This window comes from Notechis scutatus, chromosome 4, assembly GCF_049901735.1.
Source record: "Notechis scutatus isolate UNSWTSFEM ecotype Mainland chromosome 4, rNotScu1.2, whole genome shotgun sequence".
NCBI classification, from domain to species: Eukaryota; Metazoa; Chordata; class Lepidosauria; order Squamata; family Elapidae; genus Notechis; species Notechis scutatus.
Genome location: NC_142012.1, coordinates 79,184,304 through 79,207,854, shown reverse-complemented (window position 1 = coordinate 79,207,854; position 23,551 = coordinate 79,184,304). Strand labels below are relative to the sequence as shown.

At 41.3% G+C, this 23,551-nt stretch overlaps 1 protein-coding gene across 13 annotated transcripts in view; it reads left to right on the top strand.

The window, feature by feature from the left end:
- Positions 1–9,104, top strand: part of KCNMA1 (potassium calcium-activated channel subfamily M alpha 1) — a 524,126-nt gene extending 515,022 nt beyond the window's left edge. For 5 of the 13 annotated variants that reach the window (XM_087963877.1, XM_087963881.1, XM_087963876.1 and 2 more), the window contains 2 exons: positions 1,024–1,052; positions 8,672–9,104. In XM_087963877.1, the coding sequence (XP_087820003.1) occupies positions 1,024–1,052; positions 8,672–8,826 (184 nt within the window). In that variant the 3' untranslated portion in view covers positions 8,827–9,104. The remainder of the gene's footprint in view (positions 1–1,023; positions 1,053–8,671) is intronic. The other 8 variants (XM_087963879.1, XM_026678373.2, XM_087963878.1 and 5 more) reach the window with 4 other exon arrangements.
- Positions 9,105–23,551: the final 14,447 nt, after the last annotated feature.

Here is a 23,551-nt window from a genome sequence, read left to right as displayed (position 1 = left end):
GAAAACCCTGTTCTCAAAACCTAGGCAAGACAAACTCTGATATTTCACAGTCCTCGGCATGGACATTACCAAAATCCCAAACATATTCCCTCGCTGCTCTTATTTTATTTGTTGCAGCTTCATCACGTTGTTTGAAAGACCCTGGCCAAGCTACCTGCCACTGCAGTCCATTTATTGGCGACTGGAAGGAATGGACTCCAAATTGAACATGCAGAAGTTATGTTTCTAAGCCATCCATGCTGCACTTTGAAATTCTGCCCCACATTTTTTTCCCCACTTCGCTGCAGAAAGTGACTCCCTTGCAATTGTACAATTCCTTCCCTCCCCTCTTCTTCTTTTTTTTTTTTTTGTAGAGAGAGCCAGTTGTTTGCCTCGCATGTGTTCTGTGTTTTAGAAAGTTGCATATATTGGGGCTAGGAAGATTTGCTAGCTACTGTAGGCATGCCCTTCCCCTCCACTTCTCCCAAAAGCATGTTGATTATTCAAGCTTGCTGTGTGAATTGACAATGAAGCCAAGCACTTTTACTGACAAACTCTGGTTTAACCACAATGAGAGTGATGCACAAAGACTTCCTCTCTCTCTTTTTTTTTTTTATTATTTGGGAGATACGATTGCTGGGAATCATGTCAGGTTCCTAATCTTCTTCTCCTCATAAACATCCATATTCCAGTCCCAACTGGAAAGCAATATTAGTCCTCTTCTACCAATCCTCGATCACATAAGTTAAATTCATGCGCTCGTGTATACCATTTAGTCCAGGATGGTATAAGAACCCCTGCCTTGGGCAAGGGGTTGGATTAGAAGATCTCCAGGGTCCCTTCCAACTCTATGATTCTATGTGCTATGTATATATATATTTTTTTGGAAAATAACCGCCCCTCCTACCCACCACACTGACTTTGCCATTGGGCATTTTCTCAGAGACTGCCAAGGATGTGCCAGTTAAAGTGCTCAGTGGGACATGTGACCGTTTAAACGCCTTTTTGAAAATTTATATAGCTTATATACTTCTCTTCCTAAAGTGCCACAAGGATGAATAGGATGGACCAAGGTATGACCACCGCTGGTTCTTGCATGAGCTAGACAACCGCTATGGGGTTTTATTTTTTTTCTTCCCTTCTCCAACTTTGTCCTTGTGAAAACTTGTGACACATTAAAGACTACCTTACCAACCTCAATCCAGTTTTGATTTGTATTTGTTTTTGTTTGCTTCTCTTTTGGTTTCCCTCTTCGTTTTGGGTTTGTTGCTGCTTTTATTCTTTCTGCCTTACTTCTAAACATAGAGTAAACTAGCTTACCTGTTGCCGTATATATAAATTTATATATATATTCCTATTCCTTTTGTTTCTAAACGTTTTCATCCGCTTGCATTTCCAGCTGCTGCACGTGTCTTTGTACTTAGCAACTTAGATGATGGAAAAATGTGTGTCCCCATGATTCCATCTCCTCCTGTCTGTTTCCCCTCTTCTATCTCTATATATGTCCACTGCCAGCCATCTTTCCTTTCCAAATGGTGAAATTGATGTGAAATTGTGCTGGTATTTTTCTGGTTTGGCCCTTTGACCTATTTTCTTCTTCTGTGAATGCTTTATCCGGTTTCGGCCAACTAAGGAAGTGAGTGTTCGTATGAAAGCACTTTCCATTTGCATTTTTAGAAACCAAAAATGCACCAGGGGGAAAAGTTCCACAATGTGCTCAAAACAGAGAGGATCACAGCTAATCTGTTGGTTTGGGAAGGCCAATGGACCAGAAATTAACCTTCTGTGAAGCCAAATTCTCAATGAGAAAGAAGTCCAAACGGAGGCCCTCAAGTCTCAAACCAGCAAACACAATTCTAGTTTAGAAGGCCAAATGAATCCCAGTGGTGGATGCTGATTGGTCCCCTAAGCCATCTTTAATGCCACCTTCGGATCTACTGGCCTGGATGCAGAGACCTACAGTCTCAAGCAGGGGTTGCGTAAGAGCAAACATGAAATCCAGACAGCTGTGAGGAATGGAGGTTTTTTTAATTCCCCAAAACAGAACTTTGCCCATGGTGGCACTGTGGTGAGAGTGCAATATACTACAGGCTACTTCTGCTGGCTGCCGGTTGACTGCAGTTTGGCAGTTCGAATCTCACCATGCTCAAGATTGACTCAGCCTTCCCTCCTTCCGAGATGGGTAAAATGAGGACCCAGATTGTTAGGGAAAAGAGGCTACTCTGTAAAGCTCTTAGAGAGGGCTGTAAAAGCACTGTGAAGCGGTATATAAATCTAAGGGCTACTGCGATCAGAGAAAATGTGGTACAGAGAAGTTGTTTTATAGGAGGTCTGGTTCTTGGTGTGGGCTTGAGGGGCTTGAGTGTGAATTCGTGCTGGTTCTAGTGTGTGACTCATGAAGGGTGTGGCTATGTGTACGTGTTTACAGTTTGAAATCTGTGTTTAATTCATTCTTAGGTTTGCTGTGAGTTTAAAGCAGAGGTGTCAAGCTCAAGGCCTGGGGGGGGGTGGATCCAGCCCACAGGATGCTTAGATCTGGCCTACAGGCCTGCCCTGGAAACAGTGAAGGACCAGCCTGTGCCAGCACTCTGCCAGTGAAAATGTGGCCCTCCCAAGCTCCACTTTTGCTGGCAGAGGGTTGCAGGAGGCCATTGCAGTCAAAAATGGACCTTGGGAGCCTGTTTTCGCTGGCAGAGTGCTTGGGGCACCACAGGTGCCCCCAGCACAAGTGACATTGATCTGGCCATGCCCACCCTGGTCACACCCACCCTGGCCCCCTAAGGTCAAACACAACCCTGATGCAGCCCTCAATGAAATTGAGTTTCACACCTTTGGTTTAAACTTTAAAGGATTTTGTTATTAGCATTTGACGGCTTTTCCAGGCAACATTTACAACTTGGTTTCATGAATCGGTAAGGTTGTTGGAGACGTGGGTTAATTAACGTATGATCCCCTATACCAGTGATGGTTAACCTTTTCGGCAAGTGCCGAAACTGGAACATGAGTACCGGAGCGCCAGAACCCAGAAGAGAAAAACTGGCCAGTGTGCGGCAGCCAATGGCACTTCCGGGTTCCTTCATGCTTGTGGCGTCCAACTGGTCTGGCATGCATGCGCACCGGCCAGCTGTTCTCTTCTAGGTTCTGTCACATGCATGTGTGCGGACCAGCTGGTCTTCACGTTACTGCAGAGGGCAATCTAATTTTTGATGTTCGCGTAAGCAAGCCACTAATTGCAAATGACTCCAATGGCTTGTCCTCCTAAGCCATGTGAGAACAAAAGTTGAGAACTAGGGATTAACAAAGGGATACCTGGAGAATGAAGTTTCTTCACACTTTGGGTGATATGCTGATTAATCCTCCCAGCAGGCAAATGAAATTCCAAAATGGTCACTAACTAGACAACGTTCTTCAAAGATGATAAATAATTTCAAGAATGCAATTCCGAAGAAATAGATTTGGAATCGCACCCATCTTCTGAGAAACTTACTAAGCACAGACTACTTAAGGTATACAACCGCTTAGTGAAAGGATTCCTGGAGGACCTAAACATTTCACAAATGAAAGTTTGGGCAACCTGATTCTCCAGGAATTCCAAAAGATTCTCCTTGAGACTATGAGAGAATAGGTTACTGTTAATGAATTCCTCTGTCTTGACTTTCAAGTAGGCATCTACTTGCTTGGAAAGGAGAAGAACCCAAGCCATGGCTGGTGGGGTCTTTAAAATGTAATTAAGATGGTATCTAGACAAGTCCTATGAATCTTGGTGACCTCCACGGGAGCAAGGAAACAGAAAGAGTAGGCAGAATATCAGATCCAAGAATGGGAAGGAAAACACACCTCCTGAGATTTTATCTTTGCCTACTCAGGTCCAGATAAAAAAACAAAACAAGGCTGTAATGAAAGACAATCTATGTGGTGTCAAGCCCAGGATGGGAATCAGTGGTGTGTTTCAAAAAATGTTCCTATTGGTTTGGAGCTTGCTTCACACATGCAGGTGCAGTGCTCAAACTCCGCCGTCTTAATCAAGGCTGGTAAGCTGTGCAAGCATGGCTATTGCGTGCACGCACCAAACACACAAATCGCGCATGCACAGGGCTCAAAATCGACCCTTCCCCAGTGAGCTGTGCTGTGTTTTTTTTAGCTCAGCTGAAGTGCAGGTAGTCCTTGACTTAACAACAGTTCATTTAGTGATGGTTCAAAATTAGAACGGCACTGAAAAATATGACCTATGGTGGTTTTTCATAGTTACCTAGTTACCTTTGTAGCATGAAGGAGCCTCTGTGGCGCAGTGGTTAGAGTGCAGTACTGCAGGCCACTTCTGCTGACTGACGGCTGCCTGCAATTTGGCAGTTCGAATCTCACCAGGCTCAAGGTTGACTCAGCCTTCTGTCCTTCCAAGGTGAATAAAATGAGGACCCAGATTGTTGGGGGCAAGAGGCTGACTCTGTAAACCGCTTAGAGGGGGCTGTAAAGCACGTCTAAGTGCTATTGCTATTGCTATTTGCCCATGGTCATGTGATCAAAATTCAGACATTTAGAAACTGGTTCATATTTATGACGGTTTTAGTGTCCCGGGGTCCTGGGGTCCCCTTATGTAACCTTCAGACAAGTGAATGGGGGAGCCACATTCACTTAATAACCCCATTAGTAGCTTATCAGCTGCAGTGACTCACTTAGCAACTGCGGCAAGAAAAGATGTAAAATAGGGCAAAACCCAATTAATAAATGCCTCACTTAACAGCAGAAACGCTGGGCTCCATTGTGGTCATATGTTGAGGACAACCTGTAGTTTTGCCTGATGGATATGTGAGTCCAGTTAATCAACAATTCATTCAGCTTGCTAGGCAGAATTACCTAAGGTTTGAGAATAAAAGTTAAATGAAACAAGGAGAGAAAGAAATGAGTAGGGGTACTAATAGCAGCAGCAATAGTAACCAAATTATAATTACAGTTAACCTAATACAATATTCATAAAAATACCAAAATACTGGGGATGAAACAAAACCTAACCTGTTGAATTACAAAATTAGATATTTAGGTTTTTTGCTTCAAGCAAAACTCAAGTCACTCTCAGGGAAAGACCTCTTCCAAAGGATGTTGGAACAGGATTGACAAGATCAGGAAAAACATGTGTTTTTTTTGCTGAAAATTATGACCACCTGCCTCTTTGCTCAAGATTGATACCAGTGAAACAGGCTGGCGTAGCAGCAAAAAAACAACAACGAATATCTCTGTGCTTTGCCTTCATTTTAAAACCTTAATCCAGAACATGAAGGTGTCTTTATGAAAGGAAGAACTAGATTCTACCTACTTCCACTTCAGACATTTTTAAGATGGGAACACCTATATGAAATAGGTTGTGTGCATGATCAGGATAAGTAACTTTCCTTCTTCAGGCTTAATCCTAGTTATTTGATTTATATTTGATCTTTCATTCAGGAGCTCCATGTGGTGTGTTCTCCTATTTTTCCAGTTGGGTTGGTTGGGCTGAAAGGTAGTTTGAGTTTCCAGGATTAGGAATGAATGTAATTTGGGGTGTCCTCCTATCAGTCTAAAACTTTCATCACTTCCCAGATTCCCAGATATCTAATCCAAGGTCTCCTTTATGTAAAAAGCGAAGCATTTTAAGACAACAGTTCTAGCAAAACACCAGCCTGATAGAAGAAACAAGAGATTCAGCATACGCTCGTTTCAGTTTCTTTCTTTCATTTTAAATACAAAGCCGTTCAAAAGTGTTTGTGTGAACACACAAGGCTTGTAAAACAGACGAACTATCACGTTTTAAGCACATCTCGAAAAGATGTGTAGCTCATGCAAAATTGGTTTCCACAAATGCATAATGGTTGGTGCGTCATACTTGAACTAAATGCTTTTTTAAATGGAGCTGAAATTATTTCTGAAGTGTACGGTTTCCCCACTGCAACCTTCTAGAAACCCACTCCATCTGAAAGCTCCTTTGCTTCCTTCCCAAGCCTCATTAACTGTTCAAATGTTCTGAGGACTTTAAAAGATAGATGCCTGTATATGTGTAAAAATACAACAACAGCCACCCTTGCTTGGCCAAATAATAATAATAATAATAATGAAAAGAAAAGAGTTAAATGAATATAGAAAGACACCGTCGGAATCTGCCAAGCTGTAGATCATCTTAGAACAGATTGTAACTTTGTCATTTTGTCTGGAAGAGTAATTTAGGGCGCTTAGTCAGTTTTGCAGTGCAGGATTTTCACATGATGAATTCCTATTGGCTGATCTGTTCAAATCAGAGCAAACTTAATTAAAGACCCAGGAATTTAGGAGCACCTGCCTTTGCGATGGAAAGGAACACAGAGAAAAAAAGGACGTCCACAAGCAAAATAAAATGAGTGGTAACAAAATGCAGAGGGGAGAAAGTGTCATCTAAATTTCTCACTTATGTAGCTTGATGAAAACCTTGCAGAAGTTAACAGCCAGTTCCGACTACAAAGTCAGTCAATGTGTCACCACATCAGGAAGGATTTCGTTGAATGTCAGGCAGATTAAATCACTGGATTGGCTGCTACCCTGGCTGCTTCTTCCACAGGAATGTCTTGTGTAAAAGCTGCAAAGGTGCTTCTTTCTAAGCAGTTGATTAAACCAGGGGTGTCAAACTTGTGGCCCACGGCCTGGATGCATCACGTGTTGGCCATGCCCACCCCCGGTTTAGCAAAGGGGGGAAAAGTCATAATACGTCACGTGACGACCATGTGACACCGCGAGTTTGACACCCCTGGATTAGATAATGGCTGGGGCTGAAAAAATGGCCTTTTATGGGCAACTAGGTTGGAGAACCTGGTTCGTCACCGAGGCCATTCTGTTGATGCTGGCAACATATTGAAAGCCAAAGCAAATGGCCCAACTCAAACTTTCTCTTCTCATCCAAAGGGTATCTTTTTCATTGATCTAAGTTAAGGATCTTCAAACTTGGCAAGTTTAAGACTTGTTGACTTCAACTCCCAGAATTCCTGAGCTAACATGACTAGAGGAAAAATTCTGGGAGTTGAAGTCCACAAGTCTTAAAGCTATCAAGTTTGAAGACCCCTGATCTAAGTCAATGAAACTTGGCTTGGTGTTTTCCCCTACTCATTCTATCTCTTTTCACTGATTGTTGTCGTCATTTTGTTGTTTGTTTCCAGGCATGGGGAAACCAGCCAATTTCTGATTCTTTATCACTTGTCCATGTGCTAATCAGAAAAATCTGTTCCAATCTGTGTGTTAGAATTAATGTTTGGGAAGGGGGTTTGGGGTGGGGGTGGTGTAAATTCTCATCAAAATGCATGTAGATAGACATTTCCTACACACACACACACACACACACACACACAGAGAGGGAGGGAAAGAGAGAGCAAGACAGACAGACAAATAGATAGACAGACAGACACGCACACACACACATATGTATATGTATAATAGAACAGGAATAGAATAGAATATGCAATGGAATGAACAGAATAGAATAGAATAGAATAGAATAGAATAGAATAGAATAGAATAGAACAGAATAGAATAGAATAGAATAGAATAGAATAGAATAGAATAGAATATGGAATGAATAGAATAGAACAAGGAATGGAGTGGAATGGAATGGAATGGAATATATGGGATTAGAATAGAAATAGAATAGAATAGTAGACAATAAAATAGAATAGAATAGAATTAGAATAGAACAGAACAGAATATGGAATAGAACAGAATATGGAACAGAACAGAACAGAATATGGAATAGAAGAGAAGAGAAGAGAAGAGAAGAGAAGAGAAGATGGAAATAGAAGAGAATAGAACAGAACAGAACAGAATATGGAATAAAAAGATAACAGAACAGAAGAGAATATGGAATAAGAATGGAATAGGGTATGATAAGGTAGGGTAGGGTAGGGTAGGATATGTTCACTGCCTTGAATTATCTGTAAAAATAATAAAGGCAGGATACAAATAAATATATATAGTCCACTATATGCTAAGAAGTGCAATTAAATTACTGCTCAATTGTGATGAAGAATAGCTTTCCATGGCCATTTCCCACAAACCCCATGCATGTTGTTTTTCTGATGAGAGCACAACCAGGCTCATCAAACAGTCATTTTCAGATGTTGCCAGTATCAACAACTCTACTTCAGCCATTCAAGGATATCAAATAACTGAATCCTCAGCAGTGAGTGAAATAAAAGATTACAATATTCAGCAATGTTGAAAATTCCCCAAAGAGCTCATTTCTTTACAGGGAAATTTTATCGCAGCCAGCGCATTCCTTTTTCTAATCTCAACCGTGTAGCCCTTTCCTCATAGTGGCACATCACTAATGCTCACATTTCCAGAAGTTGGTCACCTTCCATAAATAAGTCAGCCACCTCCCCATTCTTTTCAACTCTTTGCCTTCAAGCCAGCCTTTCATCCTTTCACCTAACCAATGTTCTCAGGTTTATTATGAAACCTACTGCTCTTCGCCGCTAGTCATTATTCAAAGTCGCTTCCTATTTGATTGCTTTGAACCACCTTGCAACAGAGCCTAAAATGCATTTTTTCTCAACTGCTTTTGGCATGGCACAAATGACGCTTCTCTTTCTCTCTTTCTCTCTCTTTCTGTCTCTCTCTTTCTCTCCCTCCCTTCCTCTCTCCCTCTCCCCTTCCTTCCTTCCTTCCTTCCTTCCTTCCTTCCCGTATTTCCACTCTTTAGCAGAAAAGAAATGGTTTACAGATGAATCGGATAATGCCTATCCCAGAAACATTCAAATCAAGCCCATGACCACTCACGTGGCCAATCACATCAACCAATATAAGTCTACAAGCAGCTTGATTCCACCAATCAGAGAAGTCGAAGATGAATGTTGACTCCTAGGATGGGACAATGCGTTTCTTTCTTTTTAATAAAAAAAATAATTAAAAAAATAGCAAGAGAGAGGACCTGACGGACTTCATGAATGGTGATATAACATTTATTCCTCTTTAATGCTGAACCTTTGGTGGGGAAAGTGAATCAAAAGCAAGGGTTTGCCGGAAAGTACAGTAGACAGATTTTTTTTGTTTGTCTGCCTTTAATATTTGCTTCCATGTATTTTGGAAACTATTTCATTTATATATGAACATAATAAAAACAGTCATGTATAGTCTCTAGCATTTTAAATTATTTTTATTTATTAGAAAGAAGATATATGATGAATATATTTCTTTATTCACTGTCAAGTATTTTCCCTCAAAACAAGAATAGCTGCAGATTGTGGCTGGACTCCCAAAACATTATATATAGACACAAGGACAGAAAAGAGTAGGAATATATATATATATATATATATATATAGATATTCATATTCATATTCCTACTCCTTTCTGTCCCTTTCAGGAGAATGATGGTCACAATTCAAAGCAAAAAATGTAATTAAGAGAGAGAGAGAAATAATGTATTTTAAACAAGTCCACTTGTATTTTAGTAAATCAAAGAAGAAGAAAAACAGAGAAGCGTTTACTAGAATGTTTCTTTTCTGGAAGACATGTATTTTGTTTAGCATTGACACCAGCTCTTAATAAACTAAAGCTTATTTATTTTGGAAAAAAAAATGGAAACGTCCTATTTTTATAGAAAGAATATTATTCTGGAATTATGAATCTTTAAAGATAAGACTTCCCATTCTGGTGCCTTCCAGACGTTCCCCCATACAGTGGAGGACACTATCTTGAGAATGGCTTTCTTATCATTATAGAGCTCACAGGTCATAATGGAATCTTCCAATCAAATAATTGTGTCTTACGGGGGACATTCAGACAATGAGTTTTATGGGGGGGAAATATCAGTGCAGCATTTGAATGGTCTTCCCAGTGTGCTTTTCCAAAAGGCAACTGGACTTTCTTGTTTTCCCCCTTGTAAACATTTCGCTTCTCATCCAGGAAGCTTTTTCAGTTCTGTTGAGTTCAGTCCAGAACTGAAGAAGCTTCTTGGATGAGGAGCAAAATGTTTTCAAGGGAAAGAAGAAAAAAAAAACTTAAGAAAGTCCAACTGTCTTTTGGAAAAACACTTTGGGACAGCCATGACCTGGATGATTGAGAATCTCCATGGACATTTGAATGGTCTCTGTTTCCTCCAGAAACCTGTAGAAATTCCTTTCTGTAGCTTTCTGGGGAGTGTCATCAGAAGATCTCAAGATGAAGAGGGGTTAACTATGACAATTGAAAATTTCTCCACACGCTTCAGAAGGCATTCACAGCCCAATCTCATATTTAAAAAGATAGGCTTATCGTTTGACAATGAGACTTTACTGAGTGGTTTATATTAATCTAGGGGGGAAAAACCTAAGGTTGGTTACGCACCCTGAAAAATGATAAAATTCATGCCAATATCTCAATGATGTCTTGTGTTGATAATGGCAGATTTCAGCTTCTCAGTCATAATACATGCAGATGTTAATCAAGCTCTAACTGTGATGCACACACTATGATCCAGAAATGGCTTACGCTAAGCTACCTAATTTCTGACTATTTTTTTTTTTAAGTTAGAAATCAAATATTCAATTTCCAAGTGTTTGGAACTCTGTCCATTAGAGTTACATCAAATGAAGCCTAAGCATCACAATAAAGAGTAAGGACTATGCTTAATGTCAGAAACACAAAGCATTTAGAAAAGGCTATTACACCTCAGAGCTTTTCTTCCTCAAAATGGAGGACGACCCTCTCTAGCCATTAGACAAAATTGTGGCATCTCATATCTGTATTGCAAAACATAGTTAACTCCAGCATTTGAGGCTGTAAATAATTCAGCAACTCTCTCTCTCTCTCTCTCCAGTTTAAATTATGTAATACTGACCTGGATCCACCTAGACAGAGGAGTCCTTGAAGAAAATGGCTACAATCAGGTGGAGGTCAAAAATGGCACCAGGTCACAGCTACACCAGCTAGTGTTAAGCTTTGTAATTGTGCAAAGTTGTAAACATCCTGAGATTTAAGCATTCTGTGCTATTGTTATCATTAGAGTAATATATCAGTGAATCAAATCAGCACTGTATGACCTTAACCTAAAATTTACTTCAGCTTTAATGTTGGTCTACTAGTTGCAAGACAAATATATTTCTTATTTTGTCCTAATAGGCTGAATTCCCAGAGTGGCTCCTTCCACAGTGACTACTCTGTTGTTAACTTTTGCAGAATTATTTATTCAAACGTACCAACAAACGAGACTGGTGAATGCAATGTATAGAGAATTGATCGAAGGGACTTGGTGTCATCTCTTTTTTTCCCCCCTGAAAAATCAGCAACGAAGTACAGTTTTCTTTAGCCATATCATAAGACCCACCTGGAGGTGGGTCTATACTTCAGAGAAATCTTACCGCTGTAAAAATATATATATGGGCAGCTGGCAACAAGTCTTTTGCACTAGGTATGTTTTCAAAGGGCATGAGCCATGATGCATGTATGAATGAGCAATTGTGGAATAGGCCATGGATGGTGTCATTCTGTACTCCTTTTTCATTCATGAACTGAAAGATGGTAACATTATCACCTGCTTTGATATAATCATGTATTGGAGTTTAGAATATTGGCTCTGGGAGCAAAGCATAGAAAATCAGTATATATATATATATATATATATATATATATATATATATATATATATATATATATATATATATATATATATATATATATATGGATCTTTAGTTATTCGGATTTTCTCCGCGTAAAATTGGAAATATCTAGGCGACGTTTCGATGAAGTCTTATTCATCATCTTCAGGCTCGTGTCTTCGGCTTTGTGCTTCTCAAAGCACAAGCCAGCCAAGCCTGAAGATGATGAATGAGACTCATCAAACATCGCCTAGATACTCCAATTTTATCAGGAAAACCGAATAACCAAGATCCACTACAATACCACGAAAACCTCAGAAAACAAATATATATCATATATATATATATATATATATATATATATATATATATATATATATATATATATATATATATATATTTTCTTAAGTTTTCGGGTCTTACATGTAGGTGTTCGGCTTGGTTGGGTATTTTCCCGTCATTGTAGTTGTTCTTTTAAAGTTGTAGCAACGTTTCAGCAGAATCCATCTGCCATCAAGGCTTCTGTATTGTGTCCGTCTGTGAGTCAGACTTTTACAGTGGTTTCAGATTTGAATTTGGGGCAGCCTATTGCTGTGCCAGAATGGTTTTCTTCATCCTGATTGGTTGGGAGTCTTGGTCTGTGTTTATTGGTCTCGGAGTTTGCTGTGTTCTGCTTGATTGGTGTCTCTAATATCTTCTGTCTGTTTTTGGCTCTTTTTGTATCTTGATTGGCTGGCAGCATTGTGTTGCTTTAATGGAGGCCTTTAGTGCAGCTAGCAACCGGGTAAATGGACGGCTATCATTAGTTAGGAAGCTGGATGAAACCCAGATGAAACCCAGATGAAACCCAGCTTCCAACTGTGATAGCGATCCATTTACCCGAGCCAAGCTGCACTAAAGGCCTCCATTAAAGCAACACAATGCTGCCAGCCAATCAGATACAAAAAGAGCCAAAAACAGACAGAAGATATTAGAGACACCAATCAAGCAGAACCAGCAAACTCCGAGACCAATAAACACAGACCAAGACTCCCAACCAATCGGGATGAAGAAAAACCATTCTGTACAGCAATAGACTGCCCCAAATTCAAATCTGAAACCACTGTAAAAGTCTGACTCTGAGTGACACATTTACAGAAGCCTGATGATGGCAGATGAGATTCTGCTGAAACGTTGCTACAACTTTAAAAGAACAACTACAATGACGTGGGAAAATACCCAACAAGCCGAACACCATATATATATATATATATATATATATATATATATATATATATATATATATATATATATATATATATATATATATATATGATTATTGAATCATTTGTTGAACTTATACAGCCACCCTTCTCACATATGTGTGTCTCTGGGCAACTCATGCAATCAAAATAGCAAAAAGCCAAAACACGATCCAAACAATGAGGACACCCAAGCCCCTCTCTCTTTCGCTCACTCTCGTTTCGAACATGAACGTTAAAATATGGCACTTGAGTCGTAATGGCCACACTCGCCAATCAACAATACAGATGTACCAAGTTTTCGATTCAGTTAGATCAATGCAGCTAAAATAACCCTGGTCCAAAAAGAGGGCAGGCTAGAATTATAGTAGCAGCTTCTTGACTATTTCTTTCCAAACTTTGGCAATAGTTCTGAAGGACTTAATATGGTTAGGATAGGAAGGACGATTTGGTGGGCGGAGAAGACATAAAAATAAAAATATGTTGGGTGGATTCAGCTTTTGCTTTATGCCAAGGTTGGTTTACCTAAGCAATATAACTGTAAGACTTATGGCACTGAGCAAACCCCAGTCAAAGTTACATTTACTTGCAGTCTGCACAATCACCATAGCATTTCTCACCCAATTCCATAAGAATCTCTTCAGCCATAATTGGAAATGGATGCTTCAAATTTGTTGGAGGTGGGTGGGAAATTTGCTTTGACTTATAGTTCTGTTTTGTACAAAGTGATTTTCAATTCTTGCCTGTTTAAGGGGTCCTTGGGTGCTCTCTGAGCTTGGTTGTTTTCTTGCAAACATCTCATTACCCAAACTAAGTCATGCCATCAGGACTAGCACTGATGATGTTACCTAGCTGGGTAACAAAACGTCTGCAAGAGAACAGCCAAGCTCAGAGAGCACCTAGCACTCCTCATTTTAACCCTGAACTATAAACATTCTACTTTCTAGCACGTGACATTCCTTTCTTTTTCCACTATCAGTTCCACACAAAATCCATTATCTCTGTATTTGTCTTCACTATCATCTCATCCAGGCAATGTTAATTAAGTCAGAAATAGGTCCAGTAAAAATGGTAAAAAAAAAAAAACCAACCCTTATCTATCTATCTATCTATCTATCTATCTATCTATCTATCTATCTATCTATCTATCTATCTATCTATCTATCTATCTATCTATCTATCTACAAAATACCACTCATGTATCATCACAAAATCTCCAGAACTGTAAAGCCTACAAACTTGAAATTTGGCACATATGTTCCTCTTGGCTTCTAGGGGCTCACTAAGAAAGGATTTTTCAAAATGACCATCAGAGCATTAGTATTTTGTATATCATTATTAACATGCTCTGATGCTAAGGAGTTCTACACCCCCTCCCCACCTGAAAAGAAATCTGTTCCAAATGCAAAACACAAGCAGAGGAGAGGAGATTCAGTTTCAGTTTTAGTGCACCAAGCAGCTTTAGTACAGAACAATTGAGCTAAGCCACGCCCAGGCTCCTTGCTGTCTTCTTCTTGCTCACACAGCAAATACTGCTTCCATTTCCAAACAGCCATCAACTCTCTCTCACACACTGACAGGACGCTAGCCAGATGAATTCCGATGGATACTTGTAGGCACAGGCAGAATTTTCCCCGCCCTTATTTTCCTCCCCAAAAACTAAGCCCGCCACATAGTTTCGTAGCGAAACACGGGTATCCAGCTAGTAATGTGATAAAATAGAAAGTAGATGGAATAAACAGGTGTCACTAGTCTGTCAGCTCATGTTCCCTCCTCCTTGGAAAGTTATATTTTATGAATGTTTCCCACAGTAAGAAGGGAATTTTGCATGCGAAAGGGAAAAAGAAAGGTGTGGATTGCTCTCTTTTTTTTTTTTCATTTTATAATATGTGTACTTATTACATATTTATTTGATAGAATTCATGAGTGGTTTTTGCAGATCTCACACAGATATATTTCATTTTAGTTATTAATCTTACCTTTCTCATTGGGATGAAGGCAAAGCTTTATTAGCTACAGGTAGCCCTCGACTTTAACGACCACAACTGAGCCTGAAATGTATGTTGCTAAGTGAGTTTTGCCCCATTTTACGACCTTTCTTGCCTCAGCCGCTAAGTGAATCATTGCAGCGGTTAAATTAGTCACGGTTGTTAAGTGAATCTAGGCTTCTCCCCACTGACTTTGCTTGTCAGAAGGTTGTAAAAGGGGAATCCCCTGACCCCGGGACGCTGCAACCGTCATAAGTACAAACCAGCTGCCAAGCATCTGAATTTTGAAATGGTCGTAAGTCCCTTTCATCAGTGCCATGGTAACTTTGAAGGGTCACTAAACGAACTGTTGTAAGTTGAGGATTACCTGTAATCGTTTTGTGCTCTCAGGTTTGCTTATTCCTAATTTTAGGGAGGTGCTCAGTGGTGGTTTTCCCAATTTTTTCCTACTGGTTCTGGGCACGCACTTTAGCTCAGCTGAGGCGCAGCAATCAGCTAAGCTAAAAAACAAGGAAATATAGGAGAGGTAACGGCAGGGGCAGGGGCCAGTCAGAGGTGGTATTTGCCGGTTCTCCGATCTGGTCAAAATTTCCACTACCGATATGCCAGAACCGAGCCAAACTGGCTGAATACCACCTCTGGAGGTGCTCAATGCTCATCACTTCTTTCGTGCCTTTTAGAGCCTGTAACTTCGACGAAAAGAATATCGCTGTATTGCCTGATTATCTTTTCTTTTAAGAGATTGGGACTGGGTGGCATATTAAACTGCTAAATAAATAAGTACAGGCGAGAGCTGGAACTCATTCATGAAAGTGAGACCTTGCTGGGTGCAGTGAACTGAATGCAGGTGTCACCTTGTAATAAAATTTGATGAGGGACAACTAAGGAGAAGTAAAGTCCGTTCCACTGTGCCTTTAAATTAGTCAAAATGTCAGAAACTTACAACCTGCATTTCCATCATTTTGAAGCGCTGGAAGAAAAAGTGTCAAAGGCTTGATAGAAATATAAATTAAGATGATCCACAGCTTAGGCTACAGCAAAAGATATGGAAGGGACTGAAAGCTAGGGGTAGATCTATAGCGGCAAAGTCCTGAACTTGATTCCTGGTGACCTCATTAATCTACCATTGTTTCCTGGGGGGACAAAATGAAGGTGGTTTCGCTTTGCTTTCCTTTGGGGCAAAGTTTTATTCCTCGAATATCAGTCCACTCTGCTGTCCTTTCCTGGTGGCCTTTAATTTCAGGACTAAGCAGGTCTGATTGTTCTAGTCAACTGATGTTGAACTAGTGCAGGGGTTGGCAACATGTGCCTCTAGAGCCACATGCGGCTCTTTTGGCCCTCTGCTGCGGCTTCCTGTCAGCTGATTCCACCCCTGGCTGGCCCCTCCCCTCTCTGTCACTCCTCACCTGGCCTGACAAAGTAAGAGGGATGGTGGGGGATGGAGACTCGCTCCATATTCCAGCGCAGGAGGTGACTGAGTGGGAATGAGTGAGGTCGAGTTGGCCACGCCCACCCAGTCACACCGGTTGTTAAAATTATTGGCCCCTGGTGTTTTCTATTCTGTGGGAAACGGGTCCAAATGGCTCTTTTGAGTGTTTAAGGTTGTAGACTCCCTGAACTAGTGAATGCAATCAGGTATCTCCCATTCTGACTTCCAGCTGCTTGGAATTCTTGGGAGCTGGATAGCTTATAAATTTAATGAATAATAATAATAATTGACAAAATCAGTCAGTAGAAAAGGCAGCTTTGCTTGGAACATCTTATATTCTGTGATGATACCTTTATCCCCAACAAAATAACAACTGTTTCTGTCCCAGTCAGCCAGATGTTTAGACTGGTTTTGGCCAACTGTAATAATAACTGTGATTATTGTCTTGGAATCAACGATAAGCCCATGCATTTCTCTGTTCGGATCATTGGCTATAACATCAACCACCTGATAAATTTTCAACAGCCTTCCCCAACTTCACTTCCATTCTCTGTGTCGGAACCACATCTCCAGAATGGTCATCCTAATGTGGTTGTTCTAACACTTTGCCCTTTCCAGGACATATAGATACAGATTAACAGAGTTGAAAGGACCTTGTAGGTCATCTAGTCTACTCCCTGCCCAAGTAGGACACCCCACACTATTTCTGACAGAGGGCAGTCCAGTCTCTTCTTGAAAGCTTCCAGTGATGAAGCTCCCACAACTTCCAAGGGCAACTTCTGTTCCCTCAGTTGATTGTTCTCACTGTCAGAAAATTCCTCCTTATTTCCAGGCTGAATCTCTCCTTCAGTTTCCATCCATTATTCCTTGTCTGGCCTTCAGGGGCCTGGGAGAATAGCTTGACCCCCTCCTCTGTGGCAGCCCTCAACTATTGGAAGGCTGTTATCATGTCTCCCTGGTCCTTCTCTTCACCAGACTAGCCAAGCCCAGTTCCTGTAACCATTCTTCATATGTCTTAGTCTCCAGTCCCCTAGTCATCCTGGTTGCTCTTCTCTGTACTTTTTCTAGAGTCTCAACATCTTTTTTATAGTGTGGTGACCAAAACTGGATGCAGTACTCTAGGTTTGGTCTTACTAAGGCTTTATAGAGTGGTATTAGTACCTCACTTGATCTTGATTGTATCTCTCTGTTAATGCAACTCAGGATTGCATTGGCTTTTTGGCTGCTGCTGCACACTGCTGGCTCATATTTAGCTGGTTGTCCACTAAGACTCCAAGATCCTCTCAGTTATTGCTATTAAGCCTGGTTTCACCCAGTCTGTATGTTTGCTTTTGGTTTTTCTTGCCTAAGTGTAGGACTTTACTTTTCCCTTCATTGAATTTCATTTTGTTAGAGAGGACCCAGTGTTCAGGTCCAGATGGATCATCTAGGCTCATCTAGATTCAAGCAGTCACTACTGTGGCTTACAGATTAACACAGTTGAAAAGGATCTTGTAAACCATCTAGTCCAACCCCCTGCCCAAGCAAGAGACCCTACACCATTTTTGACAGATGGCAGTCCAGTCTCTTCTTGGAAGCTTCTAGGGATGAAGCTCCCACAACTTCTGAAGGCAGCTTCTGTTCCATGGGTTGGTTGTTCTCACTGTCAGAAAATTTCTCCTTATTTCCAGGTTGAATCTCTCCTTGTTCAGTTTCCATCCATTATTCCTTGTCTGGCCTTCAGGGGCCTTGGAAAATAGTTTGACCCCCTCCTCTCTTTGGCAGCCCCTCAAATATTGGAAGACTGCTATCATGCCTCCCCTGGTCCTTCTCTTTACTAGACTAGCCATGCAGAGGGATGTGTGTTGCTATTATCTTTTTGACCAAGTGCATCAGATGCATCAGATGAACCAAGAAAGGTTTTACTAGATTGTTAAGACTCTGAAAGCAAGGTTCGAGTCCAATCACCTGGTTTGGATTTCCATAAGAGGCAAACTCTATGAAAAAACCTGAGGGCTTCCCGATGTTTAAATCTTTTGCAATAATAAGCTCTGTATATTGCTGCAACACAAGAGCAAATAACTTAAAAGTGGATTAATGCTACAGCAGGGGTCCCCAACCCATGGGCCATACCAGGCCATGGCCTATTTGCAACTGGGCTTTGTGAGCGGTGGACTGGCATGTATGCGATCACACAGCTCAACTCTCACGAGTGGTGGGCCAGTTCACATGTATGCAGCTCGACTCACTCGAGCAGTGGGCCAGCACACATACATGTGTGTGTGCAGCTTGACTTGCACAAGTGATGGGCTGGCAGGCACAGACATGCATGCAGAGGTCAACTAGTCGAGCTACTTGTGCATACTGGCCCACTGCTCATGTGTCCGGTTCCCCTCTACCTCCCCAGCCAGGATGCCAAGTCTCAATGGTTGGGGACCACTATGCTACAGGCTTTCGTACTTTAGAATTCATAATATCATCTACATCTACATTATCCATGATTTCCTATATGATAACCTGCAATATAGGTCCTGCACAACAGAATCTTTTTAAGGGCTTTGATTTTGCTCATGCAGCTGGCAGGAACCACTTGATCGGTTACATTTTGAACAATGGTGGGATTCCACATTTTTTTCCCCTACTGGTTCTATGAGAACACACATCCACTCTGCCATGTGAATCAGCTGAGATAAAAAGCAAAGGAAAAACAGGAAAAGGCGGGGGTGGGTAGGTTGGGGCCAGCCAGAGGTGGTATTTGCCAGTTCTCCGAACTATTCAAAATTTCTGCTACCGGTACTCCAGAACTGGTCTGAACCGGATGAATACCACCTCTGATGTTGAAGCAGAAACAACCACACCAAGTTTTGCACTGCGTATCAAGTGCTCCAAAACTGAATGACATCTGGGTCCCTTCTAAAAGGAACACTCAGAAGTTAAAGGCTTCAGCGAGTTCCCTTTCCAGGTAACAGATCTTATTGAGCCTTGGTAAAATTTAAGGCAGGCAAAAAAAATGTCCCAAACTCAACAAAACAAAATACACCTCCCTTCCAAATGTGGGGTTCCATTCAATCTTTTCTGGCTTTGGATGGTCACAGTCGGCCATGCATGATGCCTAAATTGGACCTTTTACAATCTGAATAATAAAATTCAATGAAACATATGCATGTCAAAACAACTAAACACCTGTGCACAGAGTATCTTGTTTCTAAATCCTTTGTAACTCAACTTCATTAACTGATAGGTCACATTTCAACAGATTCCACAACTACATTGCTTTCACCTCTTATTATCCATACCATAGTGTGCTCTCCATTCTTGAAACTGGTCTTAGTACTAACTAGCAAATAACTCAAATAAGCTTCCTTGGTTCCATTAAGTTCTTCAGAATAGTTTGATTGAGTTGTCCAGACAGAACTGCCTCCTCAGAGAAGGCATCATCATTATTAAAGTTGGCTAGTCATGCTTTCTCTGTGCGCTGAGTATCAACATTCTTGGACTTATCAGGTGAGCAGCAAAAGTTAATATCATTTCTATGAAGCTTCAGATCCATCCCCAGCTTTTTCCTTAATTAAATGCTTTCTAAATAGACGGGAATAATATATACACATACCTAACATTTTAGAAGAGATAGTTGAGATTGGTACGTTAATGGAATTTAAGGATTACTAGATTGGAGGGAAATATTAAAAAGTCACCAGAGGTTTAAAAAGGGATGTTCATAGACTCGAGTTTTTAAAAATTGCTCTTTTACAACCTGGTACCCTTCAGGTGTGTTGGGATTTTAAAATCCAGAATTCCTACTCAACAGAGTCAAACACATTCTTACAATTCTCAAAATTCTCTTTTGGGGATTGTGCCCAGAGAGCACACATGTCTAGAAGTTACAAATTTATTTGGATGCCTATTATCAAAACAAAACAAAAAATAATCAGCCATCAAAAAAATGGCCTACCTATTCTATCCCCACCCCATCACAGGAGCATATGCTGGTGCCCTCGGAAAGGCCTGTGGCATTAACTCAAAAGTTCATTAAGAAAAAGGAGTGTGACAGCATCACTTTTATTTTCTTGTACATGTCTTAAGATTTGGAGCGAGAAAGCAGGAATGAGCAAGAGGTTGCAAATGCTGGTGCTTGAAATGATCTACCTGACTTTGTCATATGTAATATCCCGTGATAAATATATTGTCTTGTAAAAAGGGTTTGTACATAACTTGTACATGGTTTCATTTTGTATTTTTCTCAGATTAAAAATTTATGTATTTGTGTTGTAAAAACTCAAGAACTGATATTTGTGTGGCTTTTTCTTCCCTCTCCTTCCCAGTTCGGTACATATTTGGTACTTAGTTTCATTGAGGGCCACATCAGGATTGTGTTTGACCTCGGGGGCTGGGTGGGGGTGGCCGGGGTGGGGGTGGCCGGGGTGGGGGTGGCCAGCTTGACATCCCTCGTGTCGGGGGCACCCCTCCCAGGCTCCGTTTTTGGCTGTGATGCCCTCCTGCAGTGAAAACGGAGTTTGGGAGGTCCACACGCTCCATTTTCACTGGCAGAGGCACCATGGGCCAGTTCTTCACTGTTTCTAGAGCAGCCCTGCAGGCCAGATCCGGCTCATGCACCTTGAGTTTGACACCCCTGATAGAGACAGATGAAAACTAAGCTGGAATAAAGTCTGCTTCTACTCCCTGGTACAAGTAGAATCTCAGTGCTGCCCCCAAAACTAAGAAAAAAGAAGGTTTAGTAGGGTTTGGTATAGTTTGCACCCCCTCAGAATAGTTTTTGGGGGAGAGAGATCCAATAAATTCACTGAGATTACAACATGGATTGGGACAGGAGAACACGTGGGTGTACATGTGATTATGGAATTTCTTTGAACTCATAACTTGTGCAGTAGGATGGGAACTTTTTGTGGAAACAAATCATTCAGTTATGAACCAATGGAGGCAACTTCTAAGAACTATATCCGGTAGGTGTTTTCTGCAAGATCTGGACTCGTGAAAACAAAGATAAGCCCATGATTGCTGTGCTATGAATATCAGTTTAGCTCTAGAAAAGGAAAGACAACAGGGAAATAATCTGAACCCATGCAATCTAAAGCCTTAGGAAGTGATAGGTTGGAAATACCTACTCTTAGAAACGACAAGACAATCTCCAGAATTGAGCTGAACTTGCGATGAGTTTGTCTTTTTTGTGGGAACAAAAAAAAAATTATTTACCTTCTTCTAAAATAATTTTCCGATTTCCTGACTAGCCTAAAGTTCTGGAGTTATTTATCCAAGAATTAAATAGATCCAAACCTACCTAACATTTTGACATCTGCCAAAAGTGATCATCAGCAATTGAAGCTCAGATCTGTCCCTTCTTCTTGTCAAATATGGAAGTAAGAGAGGCATCTCAATAGTGAACCCTCAACTCAAATTCTCTTGAAAGTCAGATTCAAAGAGAAGCAAGATCAAGGACTTCAAACTTAGGTTGACACTTTAGCATTCTAGTTTCAGTTGGATGCTACTTTGCTTTGTTTGCTACCCAGAGCCGAATAGAAGTGCAGCCAAATAAATAATTTTTCCTTTGGTAGGAGAGTTTTACAAAGGGTCCACAGGGACCATGAGGAGACTTCAAACCAGACGGAGACAGTCCCATAGGACAAGCCAAGCTTTGGTATGTCCCACTGCTGGATGCTCGGAGCAGCTCATTGGAGAAAGGGTGTTGGTACTTACCTGATACGCCCATTCTCTGTGAGCTGCGATGAGCATCCAGACCCACCCAATTTCCATCTGGTGGGTTCCTGGTTCAGCCAATGACTACAAAAAAGAGAGAGAGAGAGAAGTAAACAAAAAGAGGGTGAGGTTTCTATCTCTTCCTCTTCGCAAAAACTGGGGGATGCTAAAGAGGAGTATGTGGAGGAGGAGGAGCGTCCTATCAATCAACCCCAGTCTATCCAATCTAAGTCTAAGCACCTCCCACTGATGGATGCTCATCACACCTCACAGAGAACGGGCATATCAGGTAAGTACCAACACCCTTTTTCCTAAAGCAGATTCCACCAGGTCTAGGATAACTCACTGTGGTCAGCTCATCATGCCAACTCACTGTGAGACAACTCACCATGGACAACTCACAGCATGATCATTTGGGGCAGAACAATTCAATGCTGTGTGCATCTTTCATTGAGGTACCCTTTATTATTGGTGACGGTGTTTTCGTCAAAATTATTGTAACTCTTGTATTTCTAGATTGACTTTCTTCATTTTATTCTGATGGTCAATGGTCGGAATTAATCGCACTTTTTGTTGAATTATCCTGTGGTGAGTTGTCCTGTGGGAAGTTAGCCTGTGATGAATTGGCCATGGTGAGTTGGCCACAGCAAGTTGGCCATGAGAAGTTGTCCCATTTTGGGTTCCGTCTTTCTGAAGCAACCATTGTCAACTCTTTTCTTCAAGTTTTCAGACATTGTCCCTTCGCTTTTAAGAAAAAATTCCCTTTTGATGCTCTAGAACGGGGGTGTCAACAATCAATTTCACTGAAGGCCACATCAGGGCTGTGGTTGACCTCAGGGGGCTGGATGGTCACGGCCAACAGGGTGGGTGTGGCCAGCTTGATGCCACTCATTGGGTGTGGCTGACTGGGTGGGCATGGCCAGCTTGATACCACCCTCCAAACTCCTGGCATGTTCCCTCTTTGCATTGGGTAGATCAGGCCGAAGCGATGCAGGCTGGCCCCTTACATTTTCCAGGAGGGTTCCATGGGCCGGCTCCGACCACATCGCAGGCCACTTCTGGCCTGCAGGTATTGTGTTTGACAACCCTGGTCTAGAAGCACCATTTCCTCCATCCCTAGTGTGAAGTCAAAATGTTACTTACCATGAATTTTGAAAATGGAGCATCGTTCACTTCTTTTAGTCGATTGGTTTCTCTACAACCGAAGGTGAAGAAAGGATTTAACATTATCAGTGGAGAGGCATGATAGAGCCCAGATGGCCGGCTCAAAAAACTGAGCAATCGCACTCTATCTGTCTGATGTAGCTGAGGCAAGCCACTGCCAAACTGTCGTTTCCTTCCTGAAAGCAGTTCTTGTAGGGATTCACCAAGCAAGATGACAACCCAAGCAATGAAATGGCAGCCCAGAGTTTCAACACTTTGTCCTTGTCTTCACAGTCTTGGCTGAGACCCTAGGAAGAGTGAAGAGAAAATCAACAAAGATGATCCGGGGTCTGGAAGCTAAAATCTACAATGGATGGCTAAGGGAGCTAAGTGCTGTATGCATGCACACGCACACGCACACACACAGAGAGACACAGACACATAGACACACACAGAGAGAGACACACCAAATCCCTTCTAAGCCTTGTAGGTGGTATGTTTTCTTCCTAAGTC